The sequence below is a fragment of the Phyllobates terribilis genome, unplaced genomic scaffold, assembly GCF_046119375.1.
Source record: "Phyllobates terribilis strain yellow unplaced genomic scaffold, ASM4611937v1 Scaffold_8__6_contigs__length_399053987, whole genome shotgun sequence".
Classification (NCBI taxonomy): domain Eukaryota; kingdom Metazoa; phylum Chordata; class Amphibia; order Anura; family Dendrobatidae; genus Phyllobates; species Phyllobates terribilis.
The window spans coordinates 174,115,388-174,140,252 of record NW_027362768.1 but is presented as its reverse complement, the minus strand read 5'-3'; the positions used below and the strand labels follow the sequence as shown (position 1 = coordinate 174,140,252).

The window sequence follows — 24,865 nt, the reverse complement described above, 5'->3', positions numbered from 1 at the left end:
TGTATTTTCATGACTATGAAAATTGTACATTCACACTGAAGACATCAAAACTATGAATTACCACATGTGGAATTATATACTTAACAAAAAAGTGTGAAACAACTGAAAATATGTCTTATATTCTAGGTTCTTCAAAGTAGCCACCTTTTGCTTTGATGACTGCTTTGCACACTCTTGGCATTCTCTTGATGAGCTTCAAGAGGTAGTCACCGGAAATGGTCTTCCAACAATCTTTAAGGAGTTTCCAGAGATGCTTAGCACTTGTTGGCCCTTTTGCCTTCACTCTCGATTGGGTTCAGGTCTGGTGACTGTGGAGGCCAGGTCATCTGGCGCAGCACCCCATCACTCTCCTTCTTGGTCAAATAGCCCTTACACAGCCTGGAGGTGTGTTTGGGGTCATTGTCCTGTTGAAAAATAAATGATGGTCCAACTAAACGCAAACCGGATGGAATAGCATGGCGCTGCAAGATGCTGTGGTAGCCATGCTGGTTCAGTATGCCTTCAATTTTGAATAAATCCCCAACAGTGTCACCAGCAAAGCACCCCCACACCATCACACCTCCTCCTCCACGCTTCACGGTGGGAACCAGGCATGTAGAGTCCATCCGTTCACCTTTTCTGCGTCGCACAAAGACACGGTGGTTGGAACCAAAGATCTCAAATTTGGACTCATCAGACCAAAGCACAGATTTCCACTGGTCTAATGTCCATTCCTTGTGTTCTTTATCCCAAACAAGTCTCTTCAGCTTGTTGCCTGTCCTTAGCAGTGGTTTCCTAGCAGCTATTTTACCATGAAGGCCTGCTGCACAAAGTCTCCTCTTAACAGTTGTTGTAGAGATGTGTCTGCTGCTAGAACTCTGTATGGCATTGACCTGGTCTCTAATCTGAGCTGCTGTTAACCTGCGATTTCTGAGGCTGGTGACTCGGATAAACTTATCCTCAGAAGCAGAGGTGACTCTTGGTCTTCCTTTCCTGGGGCGGTCCTCATGTAAGCCAGTTTCTTTGTAGCGCGTGCTGGTTTTTGCAACTGCACTTGGGGACACTTTCAAAGTTTTCCCAATTTTTCGCACTGACTGACCTTCATTTCTTAAAGTAATGATGGCCACTCGTTTTTCTTTACTTAGAATTTGTATTATGGCAAGAAAAAGCAGCTAACAGTCTATTCAGTAGGACTATCAGCTGTGTATCCACCTGACTCCTGCACAACACAACTGATGGTCCCAACCCCATTTATAAGGCAAGAAATCCCACTTATTAAACCTGACAGGGCACACCTGTGAAGTGAAAACCATTTCCGGTGACTACCTCTTGAAGCTCATCAAGAGAATGCCAAGAGTGTGCAAAGCAGTCATCAAAGCAAAAGGTGGCTACTTTGAAGAACCTAGAATATAAGACATATTTTCAGTTGTTTCACACTTTTTTGTTAAGTATATAATTCCACATGTGTTAATTCATAGTTTTGATGCCTTCAGTGTGAATGTACAATTTTCATAGTCATGAAAATACAGAAAAATCTTTAAATGAGAAGGTGTGTCCAAACTTTTGGTCTGTGCTGTGTATACACAGTGACTGCTCCAGCAGAATAGTGAGTGCAGCTCTGGAGTATAATACAGGATGTAACTCAGGATCAGTAATGTAATGTATGTACACAGTGACTGCACCAGCAGAATAGTGAGTGCAGCTCTGGAGTATAATACAGGATGTAACTCAGGATCAGTACAGGATCAGTAATGTAATGTATGTACACAGTGACTGCACCAGCAGAATAGTGAGTGCAGCTCTGGAGTATAATACAGGATGTAACTCGGGAAACCTTTGTGTAAAATTCTCACCTGTCATCAAATGATAAAAGAAAAGGAAGTGTAATCAGTAAAGCACAGAGATGCATTTTAAAGGGATCATTTATATAATAATGTCGGGGGTGAGGGGGTTTCTGACAAAACCTCATTGTCATCGCTCTCTATGGATCGGAGCAATCACAGACATTATCGGAGCACTTGGCAGGTACAGAGTCTGGTCAGGTTAACTAGGAGGAGGTAACAGGACACCTGATATAAGCGCCAGTTCTGGGGCAGTCTTCCCTGACATCTAGAGCTTTTCTGCCGCCTGACATGACAGTAATATTGCCTGGGTTGCATACATAAGACAATCTGACAAGCCTTTATGGCATAGCGTGACTGCCGTGTCCGGCGTTTGACCCCGGCCGGGAGCTTAGTGCACATCTAATGTTCCTACTTAAGAAATATTTAACTTGGGAAACGCTCCGGCCTCCGTAAATGGAAAAAAAAAAAAACGATTACTTTATCAGCCTTCACTCTGTAACAAGGACAGGGGCTCGGAGGATGCTCATTAGCAGCGACACATCCCATCTGTGCGGGTCTGAACTAAAGCATATACATGCAAACATATAACAGCCACTGACGGGGCCGTCATGCAGAATGTGCTGCCGAGAATGGGAAACAGTACATGGGAGTGCAAGAAAACAAAGTGAGGAATTTTACTTTTTTCATACATATATAAAATAGGACAAATTATGGCCACATATAATTAGTAAGATTTACCATTCGGGAGTCTGGGAAAGCTGGGGGACCCTACCAGGTTTTTTTTTTCCCTCCAACTTGACTTGGAACAACTCATTGTTAAGTTGAAGGACCTTATTGTTTCTATGAACAGAAACATGGGCCTACCGAGAACTCTTGGGACCCCATAGCAAAAGTTCTAACGGGACCTCCTAAAAATATATGTGCAATTACAGGATAGATCTCCCATCTTTTATACACATGGACAGAGGCATATATTGCAGCATGTAAACAGTTAATGTGCCATTAATGAAGCCCCTGAGTGTTTTCACCCACTACTGTCATGGTCCCCATAGAGTATAATGCCCCTCAAAGTTCCCCTCCCCCACACACACAGCATGATACCCCCACAGTAAATTAGCCCCCACTAGCTCACTATGATGACTCCAGAGTGACTACAGCAAAATATGATGTCCCGTCAGTGACTCTATATAGTATGACAACCCAAGCAAAGTGTTAAGCACCCCCACAGCATAATGTCCCCAGTCACTCTCCCCACACACATTATGACCCCCTCACCATAGCATGAACAGCATTATTCAGTATGTTGCCCCCAAAGCCAAGCACCCCTACACACAGTATGAAGGCCCCATAGCCCAGAACTCCTACACATAGTATGCAGGCCCCATAGCCCAGCACCCCTATACACAGTATGAGGGCTTCATAATCCCCCCTGTAAAGAGTATGATAGCCCCTTAGTCCAGCACCCCTATACACAGTATGATGGCTCCATAATTCCCCCATAAACAATAAGATTGTCCCTTAGCCCCCAATACACAGTATGATGGCCCCATAGCCCCTCCACCCTTATACACCGTATTATGGCTTCATATCACCGCATAAACAGTTTGACGGCCCCACAGCACCCCAATATACAGTACGACGGCCCCAAAGCCCCCAACCCCTATACACAGTATGATGGCCTCATAGCCTCCAATCCCTATACACAGTATGCTGGCCCTATAGCCCCCCACCCCTATGCAAAAGTATGATTGCCCCATAGCCCCTAATGCACAGTATGATGGTCTTATAGTAGCCCAATACAAAGTATGATGGCCCTATAGCCCCCCAATACACAGTATGATGGTGTCAACAGACCCGCAATACACATATGAGCTCCCAACTGAAATCGAGACAACACCCCTTACCCCTGGCTCACAGGCCCGATAGCAGCCGCATGGTCTACCAATATGGATAGTAATCCCCTGATCATAGTGGTGGGGCGCATGGCTGATCTCTGCTCCATTCAGAAAGGCCTCTGCAGCGCCCCAATCTTGAGATCAGTGGGAGTTCCTGCAACCGGACCCCTAGTAATTAGTATTTTTTTCACCTTGCCTAAGAGTAGATGATATCCAAGATTTTAAAAGGTAAAACCCTTTAATTGCCAAAACTGCCAACTTTCGTGCCCATTTGCATACATCCTACTTCCTTCCCACTTTCCAGTGTAAATTTACCTGGTTTCAGTTCATTTCTGTAATTATCTTCTTGCTCTCTGCTCTCTGCATTGTACTGGGGACCTTCGAGGACATCGCTTTTCCCACCCCTTGGCGGAACAGCAGGTAACGGAGGTGGAGGCACGGTTGGCAACGCTGGCGCATCTACAAACAAAGAGACGCTTTTATTTAGGTTGTACGTGCGGAAGAAGAAACAACTTCTCCAGTCGCAGGAAGGATGCCATTAACAGCGGCACAAAAGCTGCTAACACAACAAACCCTTCTTCTCTGCGGAGTAACAGGTAAGGATAATTAGCAGAACGCACAGCCTGGCACAGAGCGCAGCACCCAGCTAGGAGAGCAGAGCAATGCTGTCTGCAGCACGGCTGCCGGGCACAACAGGGGACGCAATGTGTGGACTGATCACGGAATCATGGCAGACACTAACTAGGAAACCTCTGGTGGTTTGTGGGGGCCGAGGACTAGACAGCAGTGTACTCTGCTTCCCTCCCAGCAAGACGTCGAAACAGGGACAAAGTTGTTGTTTTTTTAATACAGCACTCGAAAGCTTTATCCAATTTCCACCAACGACAGCAGCAGGAGGCCCGAGCCGTATAGGAGTCACTTTACTTTCTCGCTTTCTTTTTTCTTTTTTAGATTTTAGCTGGAAGAATGTAATTTAGATGTAGGATTAAGAGTTAAGCTGCACTCTGAAATGCTAAGAAAAACACATAAAAAAATTGGAACTGCATTACCGCCATAGAAAATGGGTAAACGCTACATTATGTACATATGGAATATTAGAAAAATGGAACTGCAATATTGCTGTAGAAAAAAAGAAGGTACTTAGCACATAAATTGGCCACTACACGTGAGCCCAACAGACATCGACAAAGCGTAATTTATTGTTGGGTTCCTAACCTGTCAAGACACCTCTCCTAGGCTGAAAAGCCTACAATATATGGGGTAGGAAGGAACCAGTGAATTAAAACCACCTTAGACTGATGGGAGTAGGAGTGCACAAGTCATAGGAGTTTGTTGGGCTCACACATATTGGCCAGTTTATGTGCCAAGTACCTTCTTTTTTCTGTAATTTTTCTAGAGCAATATTGCAGTTCTATTTTCCAATATTCCATATGTACATAATGTAGCATTTACCTATTTCTATTGCAGTAACGCAGGCCCAATTTTCTAAATGTATTAGTCTTAGCATTTCAGAGTGCAGCTATATTTTCTCTTAGAATTATTGTCTTGGCTGGCACCTGTACACACTAGTTTGGACGTGCTAAAGAGTTAAAGGGGTGTGACAGTTTTATAAGATTTCATGACCAAACATTTGGTAACATTCCACAACTTTCTGGCAGATCATTGCTTTGACCCCTTTTTTATGCAAAAGTGGTTCTAATACTGATTTTTACTTGTGCCTTATTCGTTATTAAATTTGTACATTTAACAGTGGTGAACACAGACAGAAAAGGGCTTCTGTGCAAGAACAATATATGGGCCCTTTGCAGCTCAAGAGCTCCTTAAAATGCGAAATTGCACCGGATTTGCAGTTTGAAATGGGCCCCCTTACCTCTTGGGCCCCTGTGCGGCCGCACAGGTCATGCCAATAATATGTCTGCCCCTGAATTTTAAGATAACTCTACTTCATCTGTTTTGGGGATTTGTTTTGGAGGATGTGGGGGAAAAGAGGTCAGCATTATGGGCTTGGTTTTGGTTAACCAGATATTTTAGCCCAATTCATTATTTGTGATTTTTCTACAGATCACTAAAATGATCGCACATCTGTACTCCAATGCCCAATTGCATGGTATTTTGAAGCCTATTGACAGGACCGCAACCCCATGATGTATCAGCGCCCATGTGAATCAATTCCTGGACATTTTCAATGTCTCTGCTTGCTGTCAGTGAATTACAACACTCCTTTTTACATTCACTTGTACATAGCCAACCCTGCTATCCATTGATAAGTGGATACAATTGTATCTAGTCTGCATTTCAGATTGATACATTGTGGCAATCAACTAGTGAGATCTGTGCACCTACTGCAATTGGCTCACATAGCATTGTCCAGGCTTGATACAACTATATCCACTTCTCAGCTGGTGGCAGAATTTATGCATCAGTGAATGTAAATAGAAATGCTCCAATTCACTGACAGCAAGCAGAGATCTAGAAAATGATGAGACTGAAACACAAAGTAAGTGTTTAGTAAAGTGCGTCAATCTAGCGCTGAGGCTGCTGCGCTCACAGAGCACTGTATGACATGTGGATGTTCGCAGGAGGGCGAGGGAGGCGCCAGGTTGCCAGTGTCTACCAATAGCACAAATGTAAATATTTTACACTTGATGATCTTTACATTTATTCCAGTCGAAAAATAAAATACCTCTGCGTGGAGAGATGCCAGGAGACAGCGGGCTGAGCGGCACTTTGCCCCTGGACAGGGTTAGTTGGACTGTCTGGCCAGTGTGGCGCAGCGCCGTCACAACCTCCTGGTTGGTCAATCCCTGGATGTTCTTCCCATCAACCTACAAAAAGGAAAGAAAAAAAATTATTCCATAAAATTAATAGAATTAAAAAATGGTTTTATATTTTTAAATGATTCACTAAGTAAATAACAATCCTACAAGATCCTGCAGGAGTCGTCTCCAACCTGTGGCTCAGCAGCTACTGCAAAACTATAACTCCCATCATGCTTCGACAGCTGCAGGCAGGGCTTGCTGGATGGCTCAGTGGTTAGCACTGCAGCCTTGCAGCGCTGGGGTCCTGGGTTCAAATCCAAGGACAACATCTGCAAGGAGTTTGTATGTTCTCCCTGTGTTTGTGGGGGTTTCTTCCGGGTTCTCCGGTTTCCTCCCACACTCCAAAGACATACTGATAGGGAATCTAGATTGTGAGCCCCAATGATGATAATGTCTGTAAGTTGTTTGAACTGTAAAGCTCTGCGGAATATGTTGGCGCTATATAAATAAAAAGATTATTATTATGGTCTAATTTTGCACCATCTGAGTAGCCACAAATTTGGGGAAATGGCTTATTAGACGCCCACTTTACACCAGATCTGCCTCTTCTTATATGATCACAAAGACTGATTCACAGAAGTGGGTTGGCGGGACCTTGGCGCTCTACTGGAAGTGGGGGAGGGTCCCCGTCTCTCTACTGGAAGTGGGTTGGCGGGACCTTGGCGCTCTACTGGAAGTGGGTTGGCGGGTCCCCGACTCTCTACTGGAAGTGGGTTGGCGGGTCCCCGACTCTCTACTGGAAGTGGGGGGGGAGGGTCCCCGACTCTCTACTGGAAGTGGGGGGGGAGGGTCCCCGACTCTCTACTGGAAGTGGGGGGGGGGAGGGTCCCCGACTCTCTACTGGAAGTGGGGGGGGGGGAGGGTCCCCGACTCTCTACTGGAAGTGGGGGGGGGGGGGGAGGGTCCCCGACTCTCTACTGGAAGTGGGGGGGGGGAGGGTCCCCGACTCTCTACTGGAAGTGGGGGGGGGGGGGGGGGAGGGTCCCCGACTCTCTACTGGAAGTGGGGGGGGGGGGGGGGAGGGTCCCCGACTCTCTACTGGAAGTGGGGGGGGGGAGGGTCCCCGACTCTCTACTGGAAGTGGGGGGGGGGGGAGGGTCCCCGACTCTCTACTGGAAGTGGGGGGGGGGAGGGTCCCTGACTCTCTACTGGAAGTGGGGGGGGGGGGGGAGGGTCCCCGACTCTCTACTGGAAGTGGGGGGGGGGGGGGGAGGGTCCCTGACTCTCTACTGGAAGTGGGGGGGGGGGGGGAGGGTCCCTGACTCTCTACTGGAAGTGGGGGGGGGGAGGGTCCCCGACTCTCTACTGGAAGTGGGGGGGGGGGAGGGTCCCCGACTCTCTACTGGAAGTGGGGGGGGAGGGTCCCCGACTCTCTACTGGAAGTGGGGGGGGAGGGTCCCCGACTCTCTACTGGAAGTGGGGGGGGAGGGTCCCCGACTCTCTACTGGAAGCGGGGGGAGGGTCCCCGACTCTCTACTGGAAGCGGGGGAGGGTCCCCGACTCTCTACTGGAAGCGGGGGAGGGTCCCCGACCCTCTACTGGAAGCGGGGGAGGGTCCCCGACCCTCTAATGGAAGCGGGGGAGGGTCCCCGACCCTCTAATGGAAGCGGGGGAGGGTCCCCGACTCTCTAATGGAAGCGGGGGAGGGTCCCCGACTCTCTAATGGAAGCGGGGGAGGGTCCCCGACTCTCTAATGGAAGCGGGGGAGGGTCCCCGACTCTCTAATGGAAGCGGGGGAGGGTCCCCGACTCTGTACGAAGAAGGTCCCAGTCTCTCTACTGGAAATGGGGGAGGGTCCCCGTCTCTCTACGGGAAGTGGGGAAGGGTCTCTCTGCTTCTGCTCTCCATTTGTAAAACTGCATATTAGAACAGATAGGTGGGGTTTTCAGTTCAAGGTAGGCAAGTCACTGGACAATGCAGGTGCAATGCATGCTAGGAAGTTAGTCTAAAGCAGGTCTTGCACCTATAGTGCTGGTGGAACACTGAGAAGGAGGAAATTAGGCAACTTACTAATATATTTTGGGTCTCAATCCTTCATCATTTTCAAAATCTCTGCTTGCTGTCAGTAATCATAAACATTCGTTTAATATCCAGAACCTCTTGCCTAGCCTGATAGTTTGCTACATTGTACCATTGCATATAAAATGTAATAGTCCGATGTCCAAGCTGTTTAGTTCACAGGCGATTATCTAGATTGGGAACAATTATTAAAAACTCTCAGCTGTGAGTCGTGCGGTGAGCATGTAAACAAGGATGTTTAGATTCAGTGACAGCAAGCAGAAATTTTGAAAATGCAGAGGAATTGTAAGATTTTAGTGGTAGAATTTTTCATTATATGGTGACTGAGGTTAACAAAAAATTATTAAACTGAATTGATTTTCATTCTTCTCGCTCGGATCCTCTGGGAGCCGCTCAGCAGTGCACATATATGTAAATCGAAAAGAAATGGACTAACAGCCACTATCCTGTCGTGAACTTCAATGCATCCGCTATGGTCGGCGGCACTGCCCGGTATGATACCTTTCACATAAATACCAGAAGAGCCTGGAAAACAAGAGAAAAAAAATAACTTTATTAACTTCTCCGAGCCCCAAAGCTCAGACACCCCAAACTGACCAGAGAGGGGTTCAGAAAGTGGTCTTGGGGCGGGGGGGATGACACTTGGAAGCGTGCAGACACATGGTCGGATACATTCTCTTTGTGGTTTCGCAGGCAGTAAATTATTACTTTGAACAAGAGTAAAATATGTGACAGTCAGATGGGGACACATCATGGCCAAATACTAAACAGGCGACACTACAAGTTTCCCCGGTGCAAAAGAACAAAAAATATTCTGCAGTTCCATAAAGTTATCTTAAAAGGGGTTGTACATGTAAAGCCCCCCGCCCAATCGGACACTGTTTTTTCGGGATTTATTTAGACTTCAAAATCTTGTAAAAACATTTAAAAAAAAGGAGGTCATTATTTTCTGAGACACGTAACCTTATTTTTTTGACGATTGCATGGTGTGAAGGCTTGTTTTTTTGTGTGTTGATCTATAGTTTTTATTGATACCATTTTGGGGTATATACATTTTAATTTTTTTTTTTTATTGCATTTTTGGGAGGAAAGTGCTGTGACCAAAAAATGACAACGCCGACTTTTTTTTTTTCCTTCTTCTTTCCTCTTTGCCATTTCATGTATGGTTTAAATACATTTTTTTGATAGATAAGACTTTAACAATAACAAAATGTTAATTTTTAAAAAGGTCTCTCTTTTCAATGGGAAACGGAAGGTGGATATAGACACACACAGACAGTCACAACCGTATGAACGATGCTGCGGTTGAATAAACTGAAAAAATGCCCAGAAATTCCCTGGACGTTGTTACAGGGCCATAAACCAAAGAATTGCACTAGAAAGTTTCCGAAATTCGCTTAAGTGAATATATAAAAAAACAACAACAGTTCTTAAGATCTTAAAAGAGAGGAGGCCTAGTTTATTCTTTCTGATGGTCTCCTTTATGCCCTGCCTGGCCATGATGAGATGAAGTAAAGGTTGGTTAAACACGTGAGAAGAGCTGTTACATCATGCAATGGCGGAGAGTATGACACACAGGAGGGGAAGGATGGAGGGCCACAACCTTGAGTAGCCTTAAGGATCAGGCAACAATCGACAAGTGAAAACCCTCATACCTGCCCGAGTCTGTGCTCTCTGGTGTGCCACCAAGGGGAAAAGTAAGAAAAAGAAAAAACACAGGAAATTGTTGGAAAAATCTGTGTTTTTTAATCAAAAACAAGACACTCAACGAAAAAGTACACAAATAAAAAAAATTAGGGTTCTATAGACTTATATGGATAACGTATTAAAAGGCCTTTTTTTTCTTAAACTGGAAAACTTCTGTAAGTCAAAGTTACCAACTTTCAGCATTTTCCTTGGCCACGTACCCCCCATTACCCGCCTTTGCATTAATGTGTGGACCCCATCCTATGATGGAGCATGCCTGAATCACGCCCACGAGGAGCTCCTTCCAGAGAGGTTTGGCAGCACCTGGAAACTCTTTCATGAGTTCCCAAAGGTCTTTCCTATTTCTGGGCACCTACTTTGTGTTTTGGGAGTATTGGCAAGTATTAGGGTTGATCGAGTATGTTCTGTTCCGAGTATGCTCGGGCCGAGCTCCGAGTATTTACAGCTGCTCGGTGATCAGGTTAAATCGCTCCCGTGTGCATGATTTGCAACTGTTTGACAGTTTTATTACAGGTGAGGAATGTGTAAGAAATAGACATTCCTCACATGTACTAAAACTGTCAAACAGTCACAAATCATGCACACGGGAGTGATTTAACCTCATCACCGAGCAGCTGTAAATACTCGGAGCTCGGCCCGAGCATACTCGGCGAAAGGGTTAATAGAACACACTCACTCAACACTAGTAAGTATGTATAACCATCTGGTAGAGAATTAGCAGGATACAGTGAATCTTACCTCCGCTACTCCCTCCTGTGTAGCCCACCACTGTTATTCCAAGGCTCTGCCCTTCTTTTTTGGTGAGGGTAATATCGTATGTATTGTTCTCAGCACCTTCCTGAAAATACAAAAAAAAAAAAAAAAAAAAAAAGGAAGAATGAGTTTGTGGTTAGAAGACGTCCGCCATTCCTTTCTATCTAAAAATTGTACATAATCAGAGGTCAATCAGCCCTGTCAACAGAATAAAAAAGTGAGTTTTCTTTAACTTTATGCAATATTGAAAAAGTGCTGCAAAGACCTCTACTGTAAGTGAATTAAAATATTCTGGTTAGCCTCCAGAAGATGCACATTTTCTACAGACCGAATACTTCTCAACTCAGGGTTTGATACTTTTCTTTATCCAGTGTAGGCTCTGCTGATATTAGCTACAATGTGAATATATAAATTCTTTTATGTGTGTAATTAATTATAATATATATGTGTGTGTCAGAAGTGACAGACAGTCATAGAATCATAGAATGGTAGAGTTGGAAGGGACCTCCTGGGTCATCTGGTCCAACCCCCTGCTCAAAGCAGGATTCACTAGATCATCTCAGACAGATGTCTGTCCAGCCTCTGTTTGAAGACGTCCATTGAAGGGGAACTCACCACCTCTCGTGGCAGCCTGTTCCACTCATTAATCACCCTAACTGTCAAAAAGTTTTTTCTAATATCTAATCTGTGTCTCCTCCCATTTAGTTTCATCCCATTGCTTCTAGTCTTTCCTTGTGCAAATGAGAGTAAAGATGATCCTTCTACAATGTGACAGCCCTTGACATATTTGTAGACAGCTATTAAGTCTCCTCTCAGTCTTCTTTTTTGCAAGCTAAACATTCCCAAATCCTGCAACCGTTCCTCATAGGACATGGTTTGCAGACCAGTCACCATTCTGGTCGCTCTTCTCTGAACTTGCTCCAGTTTGTCTATGTCTTTTTTAAAATGTGGTGCCCAAAACTGTACACAGTATTCCAGATGAGGTCTGACCAAAGAGGAGTAAAGACCGATAATGACTTCACGTGATCTAGACTGTATGCTTCTGTTAATACATCCCAGAATTGTATTTGCCTTTTTTGCTGCTGCATCACACTGTTGACTCATGTTCAGTCTATGATCTATTAGTATACCTAAGTCTTTTTCACATGTACTGTTGCTTAGCTCTATTCATCCCATTCTGTATATGCTTTTTTCATTTTTATTGCCCAGATGTAGTACTTTGCATTTTTCCCTGTTAAAAACCATTCTGTTGGTTGCTGCCCACTGCTCCAGTTTATTTAGGTCTTTTTGAATCCTCTCTCTCTCTTCTCTAGTATTAGCTATCCCTCCTAGCTTTGTGTCATCAGCAAATTTAATCAGTTTACCCTCAATTCCTTCATCTAAATCATTGATAAAGATGTTGAACAATACAGGTCCCAGGACGGAGCCCTGTGGTACCCCACTTGAGACATTCATCCAGCTGGATGTGAAGCCATTTACAACCACCCTTTGAGTCCGATCACTAAGCCAGTTATGAATCCACCTAACAGTTGCCTGGTCCATTGCATACTTGGTCATTTTTTCAATAAGGATGATGTGAGATACTTTGTCAAATGCTTTGCTGAAGTCAAGATATACTATATCTACAGCATTTCCCTGATCCACCCAGTCAGTGATTCTGTCATAGAAGGAAATTAAGTTAGTCTGACATGACTTGTTAGTTACAAACCCATGCTGACTCTGGTTAATCACTTCATTCTTATCCATGTACTTACATACATGTTGTTTAATAATTTGTTCAAAGATCTTTCCTGGTATAGAAGTCAGACTCACCGGCCTATAGTTCCCTGGGTCCACCTTCTTCCCCTTTTTGAAGATAGGAACAACATTTGTTCTTCTCCAGTCTTCTGGGACTTCTCCTGTTCTCCAAGAATTTTCAAAGATTATGGAGAGTGGTTCTAAAATTTCTTCTACAATCTCCTTCAGTACTCTGGGGTGTAATTCATCTGGACCTGGAGACTTGAACTCATTTATGTTAGCTAAATATTCCCTCACAATCTTTCTGTTTACTGATAACTTGGATTCCTCTATTCCTTTAAATGGACAGTGAAGATCAGTTGATGTTACATTTTCTTTCTGAGAGAAAACAGATGCAAAATAGGAATTAAAAAGTTTGGCCTTCTCAACATCCTCTCTTACCATTTCTCCATTTTCATCCTGTAAAAATCCTATAGCATCTTTGACTTTTCTTTTACTTTTGACATACCCCCAAAATCCTTTTTTATTGCTTTTGACATCTCTTGCAAGCCTTAATTCATTGTCAGCTTTAGCTAACCTGATACGTGCCCTACAGGATCTGCAGACTGCATTATAATCTTCTTTAGATATGCCTCCCTCTTTCCATTTAATAAACATTTCTTTCTTTCTTTTTAGCATGTGTTTAAGTTCTGTGTTCATCCATCCTGGTTTCCTTAAATGCTTCCCATTCTTCCTACTTTTCGGGATTGTTAATGATTGTGCTTTGAGAATCTCATTTTTAAAAATTTCCCATCCTTCCTGGACATTTTTGTCCTTAAGGACATCCAGCCATTGGATCCCTCCTATTCTCTTTCTGAGTCTCTTAAAATCTGCCTTTCTAAAATCTAACCTTGAAGTTTGAGTCTTCACATGTCTTCCTCCTCTAGTTATCCAAAATTCTATAATAGCATGATCGCTGCCTCCTAGGGTCCCAGCCACCTTTACCTCCTCAACCATTTCCTCCCTGTTTATAAGAATTAGATCCAAAGTAGCAGATCCCCTTGTTTTCTCCCCTACCTTTTGGAAGATAAAGTTGTCAGCAAGAGAGGATAAGAATTTGCTTGACCTGTTAGTTTTACTTGAGAGAGATTCCCAACAAATGTCTGGATAGTTGAAATCTCCCATGACCACTACGTCATATTTTTTGGAGAACTTGGTCATTTGATACATAAAGAGTTCATCCATATCTTCAGCTTGCCCAGGTGGCCTGTAGTAAATGCCTACAATGGTGTCCTTTCCGTTGTTCTCTCCTTGTATTCTTACCCAGTTTCCACAGAACTCCCAGTCTCTGAAGCTTCAATCTCTGTGCAGATATACGCTTTTCTAACATACAATGCAACACCTCCTCCTCGTTTATCAAGTCTGTTTCTTGCAAATAAGTTGTATCCTTTTAGCCTTTTATTCCAATCATGTGTATCGTCCCACCAAGTTTCAGTGATTCCAATGACATCATATTCCTTTTCCTGCATTAGTAGTTCCAATTCTCCTTGTTTGTTGCCCATGCTTTGTGCATTTGTATAAAAACATTTTAGTTTGTGATTGGTTTCTCTTCCTCCCATATTTTTATTATTTAAATTGTTTTGTCTTTGTTCTTCCTTTCCACTTCCAGTAGCAGAGATCTCAATAGTATTTGTCAGCTGTATGGCTTTTTCTGGCCTTTTGCTTCCCTTCCCACATTGTTCTAGTTTAAAGCTCTTCTGATGAGTGTAGCAAGGCGACTTCCAAATACATGTTTTCCAGTCTTCGTAAGGTGCACCCCATCTCATCCTGCAGTTGTTTGCAGGAGATCTCTACGTTTGGCATTATAGACACCTTCTTAGAGGCTGTCTCTCTAGGATCCAGCAGCTACCTTCCTCTGGCTAATTAACATCCTGGCCTGCGTGTATAAATACCTGCTGTCTGCTGGAGGGAAGTGCCGGCGATACTACCATTATCCCTTGTGAAGGCTTGGAGCAAGTGCATTACTTCTTCCTCTCTGGAGTTTTGAGGATGGGTGTTCATCTCTCTGAAGTCGACTAAAGCTAAGCTATCTTCCCTTGTTTGTTTATCCTTGTTGTCTTTAGTGGTCAGTGAGGATCGACTAGCGCTCATCCCCCTCCCTTCCCTAGCCAGGGCCAAACGCCAAAGACAGGGCGAGGTTCGCGTGCGGCGATTGGTGAAGAGCCAATATAGGGATATTAGTGAAGTCAGGGTCATATTAGATCAGCCTAGGAGGTCTACACTCCCCCCTTTTCCCTAGAGTCTGGTCCCATTTTCCCCCTTCCCTTCGTTACAAGAGGGACACATACATATATACACATACAGTGGTGTGAAAAAGTGTTTGCCCCCTTCCTGATTTCTTATTCCTTTGCATGTTTGTCACACTTAAATGTTTCAGATCACTAAAAAAAATGTAAATATTAGACAAAGATAACACAAGTAACCACAAAGTGCAGTTGTTAAATGAAGGTCTTTATTATTAAGGAAAGAAGAAAACATACATACATACATACATACATACATACACACACACACACACACACACACACACACACAGGGTGGGCCATTTATATGGATACACCTAAATTAAATGGGAATGGTTGGTGATATCAACTTCCTGTTTGTGGCACATTAGTATATGGGAGGGGGAAAACTTTTCCAGATGGGTGGTGACCATGGTGGCCATTTTGAAGTCGGCCATTTTGGATCCAACTTTTTTTTTTTCAATGGCATGAGGGTCATGTGACACATCAAACTTATTGAGATTTTCATAAGAAAAACAATGGTGTGCTTGGTTTTAACGTAACTTTATTCTTTCATGAGGTTTTTACAAGTTTATGACCACTTATAAAATGTGTTCAAAGTGCTGCCCATTGTGTTGGATTGTCAATGCAAACCTCTTCTCCCACTCTTGACACACTGATAGAAACACCGCAGAATAAATGCTAGCACAGGCTTCCAGTATCAGTTGTTTCAGATCCTTAAATGGAAGAAGTTTGGGAACACCAGAAGTCTTCCTAGACCTGGCCATTCAGCCAAACTGAGCAATCGTGGGAGAAGAGCCTTGGTCAGAGAGGTAAAGAACTCCAAGATCACTGTGGCTGAGCTCCAGAGATGCAGTAGGGAAATCACTACAGCCCTCCACCAGTCGGGCCTTTATGGCAGAGTGGCCCAACAGAAGCCTCTCCTCAGTGCAAGACATATGAAAGCCCGCATAGAGTTTGCTCAAAAACACATGAAGGACTCCCAGACTATGAGAAATAAGATTCTCTGGTCTGATGAGACGAAGATAGAACTTTTTGGTGGTAATTCTAAGCGGTATGTGTGGAGAAAACCAGGCACTGCTCATCACCTGCCCAATACAATCCCAACAGTGAAACATGGTGGTGGCAGCATCATGCTATGGAGGGAGGTTTTTCAGCTGCAGGGACAGGACGACTGGTTGCAATTGAAGGAAACATGAATGCGGCCGAGTACAGAGATATCCTGGATGAAAACCTCTTCCAGAGTGCTCTGGACCTCAGACTTGGCCGAAGGTTTACCTTCCAACAAGACAATGACCCTAAGCACACAGCTAAAATAACAAAGGAGTGGCTTCAGAACAACTCTGTGACCATTCTTGACTGGCCCAGTCAGAGCCCTGACCTAAACCCAACTGAGCATCTCTGAAGAGACCTGAAAATGGCTGTCCACCAACGTTCACCATCCAACCTGACAGAACTGGAGAGGATCTGCAAGGAAGAATGGCCAAGGATCCCCAAATCCAGGTGTGAAAAACTTGTTGCATTATTCCCAAGAAGACTCATGGCTGTACTAGCTCAAAAGGTGCTTCTACTCAATACTGAGCCAAAGGTCTGAATACTTATGACCATGTGATATTTCAGTTTTTCTCTTTCAATAAATTTGCAAAAATTTCTACATTTCTGTATTTTTTCAGCCAAGATGGGGTGCAGAGTGTACTTTAATGAGAAAAAAATGAACTTTTTAGAATTTACCAAATGGCTGCAATGAAACAAAGAGTGAAAAATTTAAAGGGGTCTGAGAACTTTCCGTACCCACTGTGTGTGTATAAAAAAAAAAAAAAAATGTATTATATATATATATATATATATATAAAATAAAAAGAAATAAAAAGCAGGAAAAGCAGGATTAAAGAGAATAGCAGCGGTTATGCACTGCCAGCAAGCAGAGATACTGCATGAAAAACAAGTCTGGTATTGCAACACAAAGTACATTACTAAGTTTTTTTTCATCTTAACCAAAAGCATAATTGACAACATCAGGTAACACAGGATCCACTTCCTCCCCCCTCCTTGCACAATGACCTCTGCACAGATCATGCCCACAACACTCTCTCTTAAAAGTCAATGAACATCTCTAATCGATTGCTTTCCATCTGGCTGCTGTAAAGGAAATCTTTAAAAATGAATGTGTGGTTCTATCTGGGTATAATTAGTAAAAAAAAAAGGTCACGGGTGATACATTCCCTTTAAACTAAAGGCTGTGACACAAATTTAAATTTGAATTAATGGTGACAGCTGAAAGGTAAAACATTACATCAAGAGTTCAGTGTAAAGTTTGATAAGAAATTTATCCCAAGGCAAATAATTATATTTTTTTTCATACAGTTGTAAGGGGGCAGAGAGCGCCCCTTGTTTAAAGTTATGTGCACACTATGCACTTTTGATGCATTTTTTTCCGCGCGGAAATGCACCAAAAACTCTAGGTAATCCGTGTGCCAGCTAATGCAATGACAATTCTGAAGTGCTGTGCACATCAGGAATTTTCTTGTCAGGGTTGTCATTGCGTTTAAATCTGCAGAGTGTCAATTTTTTGTGAGTTTCCGCAGCATTTTTCACTCAGACTTGAATGGAGTCAGTCAAACCCACAGCAAAAACGCAGGTATAAATATATTTGCTGCGTATTTGACCCAATTCAAGTCAATGAGTCAAAAACGCACAAAGAATGGTACCCGGGGAAGACTACTCCTCCCATCATCCGAAGCACGATGGAAGCATGCGCGGCTGAGGGGAGAGGTAGTCTCCTCTCCAAAAAGCGGCAAAACGCGCTTTTTTTCCCCTGTAGCTTTTTTCCTGTCAAGACATGCAGAAACCTAAAGGAATTTTCTGCATTCAAATCCTGAACGTGTGCACATAGCCTAAATCTGCAGATACGACTGCGGATGATAATTATGTAGAGTGCGGCACTTACAGCATTGCTGCTCTTGAGCTCTTTAGGAGGTAGGGAACCAACAGGCAATGTTGCTGGTGCTGGAGGTCTCACTGGAGGAGTCTTGACCGCAGGATCCCTGGCAACCACCATGTGAACAGTATTTCCACAATTCTTCAGCACCTGAGCGACCTGGTCACTGGCCATTCCTTGGACATTGGTACCTCCTATTTGTAAGATGTGATCCCCTGTCTTTAACCTTCCATCCTAAGAAGTCAACAAAAAGTTAAAATTTATTTCAGCAAGGAGAAATACTTTAGAAATTCTTTATGAATCTAAAAAGGTTTCTGTATTAACTTGTACAACAGTAATGCCTATTCACTGAAAGAAAGCAGAGATTTTTTTTCCTACAAAAGAAAAACAATTTTTCTCTAACATTACCTTTGACAAAGCCATGCTAACCGGAATGAAAACCTCTACTTACCCGCAGGTCTTTTCTAGTATATTTGACTGCGGTTAGGAGCCTGGGTCCCACAGATGGAATTGGGCTCCTTCCTCCCTCCACAAATCTCTTCTTTTGCCTCCGCACATCTTAATCCAGCCAAATAAGGAGTACAATTCAGCTTCTCTTCCCTCTCCCTTCACCGAGACCTCTGCACAGGTTAAAGAGGATGCCCACTGCTATCTCCCATAGAAGATAATTTACAGTAAATGTGGAATACGGTGGTTTCAAAATCCGAGCTGCCCAAAAGTTCAAATATGCGATCACACACCAAGGTGAAGGAAGAATGCCGTTTGTTATGTCAACGCCTTTCAAGGTTTCCAAACCTCTTCATCAGGACCAAACTACAGAAGATAATGACTCATCTCTAGTGTTGAGCGAGTATGTTCTGTCCGAGTATGCTCGGGCCGAGCTCCGAGTATTTACAGCTGCTCGGTGATCTGGTTGAATCGCTCCCGTGTGCATGATTTGCAACGGTTTGACAGCTTTATTACATGTGAGGAATGTGTAAGAAATAGACATTCCTCCCATGTAATAAAACTGTCAAACAGTCGCAAATCATGCACACGGGAGTGATTCAACCATATCACTGAGCAGCTATAAATACTCGGTGCTCGGCCCGAGCGTACTCGCCGAAAGGGTTAACAGAACATACTCGCTCAACACTACTCATCTCCTCTCCTTACACAATGATCTGCATAGATCTTAGCACATGTCCATAACCTTATCTCCCATAGAAGTCGGGGAGTCGTCTCCTTTCCCTCCCTGCACAATGACATCTGCACAGGTCACAGAGAATGCCCACTACTCTATCTAATAGAAGTGAAGGAGTCACCTCCTGTCCTTCCCTGATAATGACCTCCACACAGATCAGAGCATGGCTACTAGCTCCTATAGAAGTCCATGAGTCATCTACTCGCCCTCAGCAATGACCTCTGCACAGGGCACAAAGCATGACCACTATTCCATCCCATAGTAGGCAATGAATCATCTCCGCTCACTCCTTGCACAATGACCTTCACACAGGACATGGAGCATGCCCATTGCCATTATATAAGTTAATGCGTCCTCTACCTCCACAAAGACCTTTGTACAGGGCACAAAGAATGCCCAATACTCTACCCATAAGTAGGCATTCAGTGATCTCCTCTCCTTCCCTGCACAATGACCTTCACATAGAAATGGGCATGCTCTGTGACCTACTGAAGGTCCTTGTGCAGGGAAGGAGAGGAGATGACTCCATACTCACTTGTGGGATAGAGTATTGGGCATGCTTTGTCCCCTGTACAGAGGTCCCTGTGGAGGTAGGGGACTGATAAACTTATATGATAGACAGATAGCTAGCAATGGGCATGACCCATCTCACATAGAAGTTAGTGAGTCATCTCCTCTACCTCCACAATGATCTCTGCACAGGGAGCAAAGCATGCCCACTACTCCATCCCATAGTAACAATGGGTAGAAACGAGCGAACCCGAGCGAGTTATAGAGAAAAAAAAAAAAAAAGAGAGAAAAAAGAGAGAGAGAGAGAAGAAGAAAAATTTTCCAGCTCCAAAGTTCAGGTCCTCATTGATTTCTATTGGGTTTAGGTACAAGTTCGGGTACAGTTCTGGTACAGAAAAAGAACTTTGGACTAAAGTTCGGTCGAACACCATGAACCCTAAATTCCATGGGTCCGCTCATCCCTAACAATGAGTCGTTTCCTCTTCCTCCCTGCACAATGACCTCCACACAGGTCAGAGCATGCCCAGATCACTACTATCTCCCATAGAAGTCAATGAGTCATCTCCAGACACACATGTCCCTATCAGAATGAGAAAAATAAAATCAACCAAAATTAATACAAGATAATTGAATATATTTCAGCATATTTTAAAAATAAATAAAGTTCCCCTTTAAGAAACCCATTATTAAAGAGATGTACTTATGGCAGAAATTTCCTTCAGAAGCTGCTCCAGCTGGATATATACAGCAGAGCAGACAGGGTCTTTTGCCATTACTAATATGGAAGGAATTCTAGTTAATGAAGACATTGTAAAATACATAAAATATATTAATGTCCAGATTAACACTGGGTTTTATTCAGCTCCAGTTAATGTAAAATTGGCTTTTTTTTTTTCTTTAACTTTCACGCTTTTCTTTAATTGCCTCCCAATTTTCTAGTGTGACGGTCAGAGCCATTTAAACAGCTTATTTATCTCCGGCGGTAAATTGATGAGATCTATTTATTTTTGCAATTAACCGGCCATAAACCCCTTTAAATTCCAAAAACAGGCCCCTTCATCCAGATAATATACAGCCGCAGCCCGGGCCAACGTATCTTATATTTAAAAAAAAGCAGCTCAACAAAGAGAATATATAAAAGTCAGGGGCAGAAATTGGTCAAAAGTCGATATTTCAATGGAAAGTCACAAATGTGCCAAAAATCAAAAAGAAAACTCCAACAATCTGATAATCCGGCACCCCTAGGGCTTGGTTTGCCTGAAGGAAGCCAAAAGAATGTATTTTAGGCCTCCCCCCCGCCCCCTCAATTGCACAGGAAAAACCTAAAGACCGGATTTGTTGCCCATAGCAACCAATCATAGCGCAGCTTTCATTTTACCAAAACTGTTTAAGGACTAAAAGCTGGGACCTGATTGGTTGCTATGGGTAACAAGCACAAAGGTTTTTCTTTCTAGACTGTTTTGATAACAGTGGCCTAATAGGCTTCATTTATAAAAACCTCTTGGCTGCCCATAGCAACCAATCAGGGCCCAGCTTCTATTTCTTAAAACACCTCTGGTAAAATGAAAGCTGCGCTGTGACTGGTTGCTATGGGCAACAGACAATTTTTTTATTAAACTAAAAGAAAACCTATTAAAATATTATTTCAACCCCTTCTTGAGATTCGCCAAACATGTAAAAAGGCCGCTCCATACATTGTAGGTGACGGCTGTGCTATACAGTACACACCTGTCGCTATTCCAGCGATATGATATGTGAGCGCTGCAGACAATCAGCGACTGCAAATGGGCCACTCACACTTTCCTCAGACATCCAGAGGACGTCTACAGCCCATTAATGGCCGATGATTGGAGGCTATGACACTTTCACACGGGTGCCAGGAGACCTGGCGCTTACATTGCTGGAATGGTGCCGGTGTGGGAGGAGGAAACACTGACCAAATACTGAACGTGTGAACATGGCCCATAAGACGCTTATATTTTACTAGGGGAACCACAGAATTTAAGATGGGGTTGTCCAATTAGTGGACAACCCCTTTAAATGTCACTCTAAAGCTCTGACAGCAGCATTTAAAGTGCCGCAATCCTGGTGAAGAAGCCGTTCAGGCACCCAACGGTCTCCCCCACAACGGGGATGAGTTTCATAGGAGATCCGGATTTTCACTATATACTGAAATATTGCAGTATAGAGAATGATCGATCAAATGATCTTCGTTAAAGAAAAAAAAAAGTTTATAAAAATAGTAAGACGATACATATTCTAATCACCCCTATTTTCCAAAAACAAACAAAAAATGTATTAAAAATTATTATTACGAATTATTCTCTATGCATTAAAGAGGTCGGCCATCTTTGGAGACTCCCCCCCCCCCCCCCCTTTCTTAAATGCATATATTTGGGGGGGGGATGCATTTTTTGCATTTATAGCTTTTACACACTCCATTGTTTTCCTGCTGGTCATAAATCAGATGGGAAGGGCTTATAATAGGATGGGCTGACTGATGGATTCTCAGTTAACTCATTCTGCAGCCAGCAATGAACAGTACAACACAGAGGCTCTAGAAGATAAACGGTGCAAAATTTTTAACGAAACCCAACTGCAAAAAAATGTTTTGGGCCATAATTTCATGCATTTAAATTAACAAAAAAAAATTACCTAAAAAGTGTAAATATGGAAAATGAGAAGATAAATTACCCGATCAGCAAGTCCTCCTGGTAAAATGGTTCTCACAATGACACCGACGGCTTTTCCACCAACAATCCCGAATCCTAATCCCGATCCATCATTAATGAGCTCAATCTCTTCCACGTGGCCCCAGATCTGCAATTTATAAGACCACAGAAGGACATTTTTCCAGTTTGCGAATTCTGAAATGTCTAATTTATCTGCCCCTCCTGCATCCTATAACAAAAGAACTAAAATAATACAATGCTAATGTCATATATCTACAGAACCGAAGCATAGGAGAACTGATTCCTTCTGGAAATCCAGCCGCCGTTCCATATGGCTCCCATTAGGATGAACATTAGCGGTCGCCTATTTTGTTAATTGCCTATATTCAATATCTACATATGCTGTTCTTCTCGAGCGCGCCCGTAACATGGACCCCATGCTGATCTGATTATCCTTTCTCCAATAAATACACTCATAAAAAGGGAGAATCAAGACTTGCATGAAAACTTACTTATCAGACTATCATCTGACCCAAAAATCATAAATACTCTGTGCTGCTGTGAATTTTGTCTACTCTGCACCCCTCTTATTTCCTCGAGTACATCATGGATGTATTACCATTATCAAACCAGTGGATCGGTCACTGCAACCCACTCAACTTTTGAAATACTCTGTGCTGCTGTGGAACCCCTTTTTTGTCCACGATGCAATTCTTGATCTGTTAAGTCCCATCCATCTTAATTCTACTACTCATAACATTGTCATATGGGGCCTTTTGCTCACCAGTGTCACCCACAAGATCAACAGAATCTTCTGAAATCCTCTGTGCTGCTGTAAAGCACCTTTCTATTCATAGGTCTGGCTTCTTTTTTTTTAAACACATTTCCAACTAGATTCAATACTTCTGTTTATTTGTCATTGTTCCACAGTCATAAGAAGTGAGAACGTGAACTTACTTGTTCTTCCTGCTGGGGAATCTGGGTCTGGGAAAGGAGCAGAGGCGGCTGTTTAGCAACAATTAAGTGAATGTGCCCGGAAGACTGCTGGAGTAGAGATATGGCTTCCTGGTGTGAGACGTTCCTATCCAGTGGGGTATAATTAATGGCCAATATTTGATCATTCTCCTTAAGCCTTCCATCTCTGAAAAAAGTTAAATTTGATAGAGAGAAAGACTGAAATTTATTCAGAGGAACTCCTGGGGGAGGTTGGTTTACTTTAGATAAACTACATGGGACTCCAAATAACATCCATATATTCCAATAAGACAGAGAGGCCTGTCTGAGACCTGTTTTAGACCCCAGAGATGCACTCACTATTCAGCTGGTGCAGTCACTGTGTGCATACATTACATTACTGATCCTGAGTTACATCCTGTATTATACTCCAGAGCTGCACTCACTATTCTGCTGGTGCAGTCACTGTGTACATACATTACATTACTGATCCTGTACTGATCCTGAGTTACATCCTGTATTATACTCCAGCGCTGCACTCACTATTCTGCTGGTGCAGTCACTGTGTACATACATTACATTACTGATCCTGAGTTACATCCTGTATTATACTCCAGCGCTGCACTCACTATTCTGCTGGTGCAGTCACTGTGTACATACATTACATTATTGATCCTGAGTTACATCCTGTATTATACTCCAGCGCTGCACTCACTATTCTGCTGGTGCAGTCACTGTGTACATACATTACATTATTGATCCCGAGTTACATCCTGTATTATACTCCAGCGCTGCATTCACTGTTCTGCTAGTTGCGGAATACAAGTAAATCCTCCAGTCATGTTTTACTTTTCCAACTAGTTTATTAAGAACTGGGTGCGGATACTTTGAAGTAACACATAAATGCAGGATCAGACTACAGAGGGTTCGTCTGTAACCTGTAACCATGGTGGAACATACAGTGGTGGCCAAAAGTATTGGCACCCCTGCAATTCTGTCAGATAATACTCAGTTTCTTCCTGAAAATGATTGCAATCACAAATTCTTTGGTATTATTATCCTCATTTAATTTGCTTGCAGGGAAAAAACACAAAAGAGAATGAAGCAAAAATCAAATCATTGATCATTTCACACAAAACTCCAAAAAAGGGCCAGACAAAAGTATTGGCACCCTCAGCCTAATACTTGGTTGCACAACCTTTAGCCAAAATAACTGCGAACAACCGCTTCCGGTAACCATCAATGAGTTTCTTACAATGCTCTGCTGGAATTGTAGACCATTCTTCTTTGGCAAACTGCTCCAGGTCCCTGATATTTGAAGGGTGCCTTCTACAAACTGCCATTTTGAGATCTCTCCACAGGTGTTCTATGGGATTCAGGTCTGGACTCATTGCTGGCCACCTTAGAAGTCTCCAGTGCTTTCTCTCAAACCATTTTACAGTGCTTTTGGAAGTGTGTTTTGGGTCATTGTCCTGCTGGAAGACCCATGACCTCTGAGGGAGACCCAGCTTTCTCACACTGGGCCCTACATTATGCTGCAAAATTTGTTGGTAGTCTTCAGACTTCATAATGC

At 43.2% G+C, this 24,865-nt stretch overlaps 1 protein-coding gene across 5 annotated transcripts in view; it reads right to left on the bottom strand.

Annotated features, from left to right (window-relative positions):
* PATJ (PATJ crumbs cell polarity complex component) overlaps positions 1–24,865 on the bottom strand; it is a 223,039-nt gene that overhangs the window by 180,744 nt on the left and 17,430 nt on the right. For 4 of the 5 annotated variants that reach the window (XM_073643781.1, XM_073643782.1, XM_073643780.1 and 1 more), the window contains exons 6-13: positions 23,296–23,479; positions 22,361–22,486; positions 17,983–18,207; positions 12,829–13,131; positions 11,002–11,101; positions 8,993–9,081; positions 6,402–6,543; positions 4,034–4,177 (exon numbers count right to left, since the gene is read on the bottom strand). In XM_073643781.1, the coding sequence (XP_073499882.1) occupies positions 4,034–4,177; positions 6,402–6,543; positions 8,993–9,081; positions 11,002–11,101; positions 12,829–13,131; positions 17,983–18,207; positions 22,361–22,486; positions 23,296–23,479 (1,313 nt within the window). The remainder of the gene's footprint in view (positions 1–4,033; positions 4,178–6,401; positions 6,544–8,992; positions 9,082–11,001; positions 11,102–12,828; positions 13,132–17,982; positions 18,208–22,360; positions 22,487–23,295; positions 23,480–24,865) is intronic. The other variant, XM_073643783.1, reaches the window with a different exon arrangement.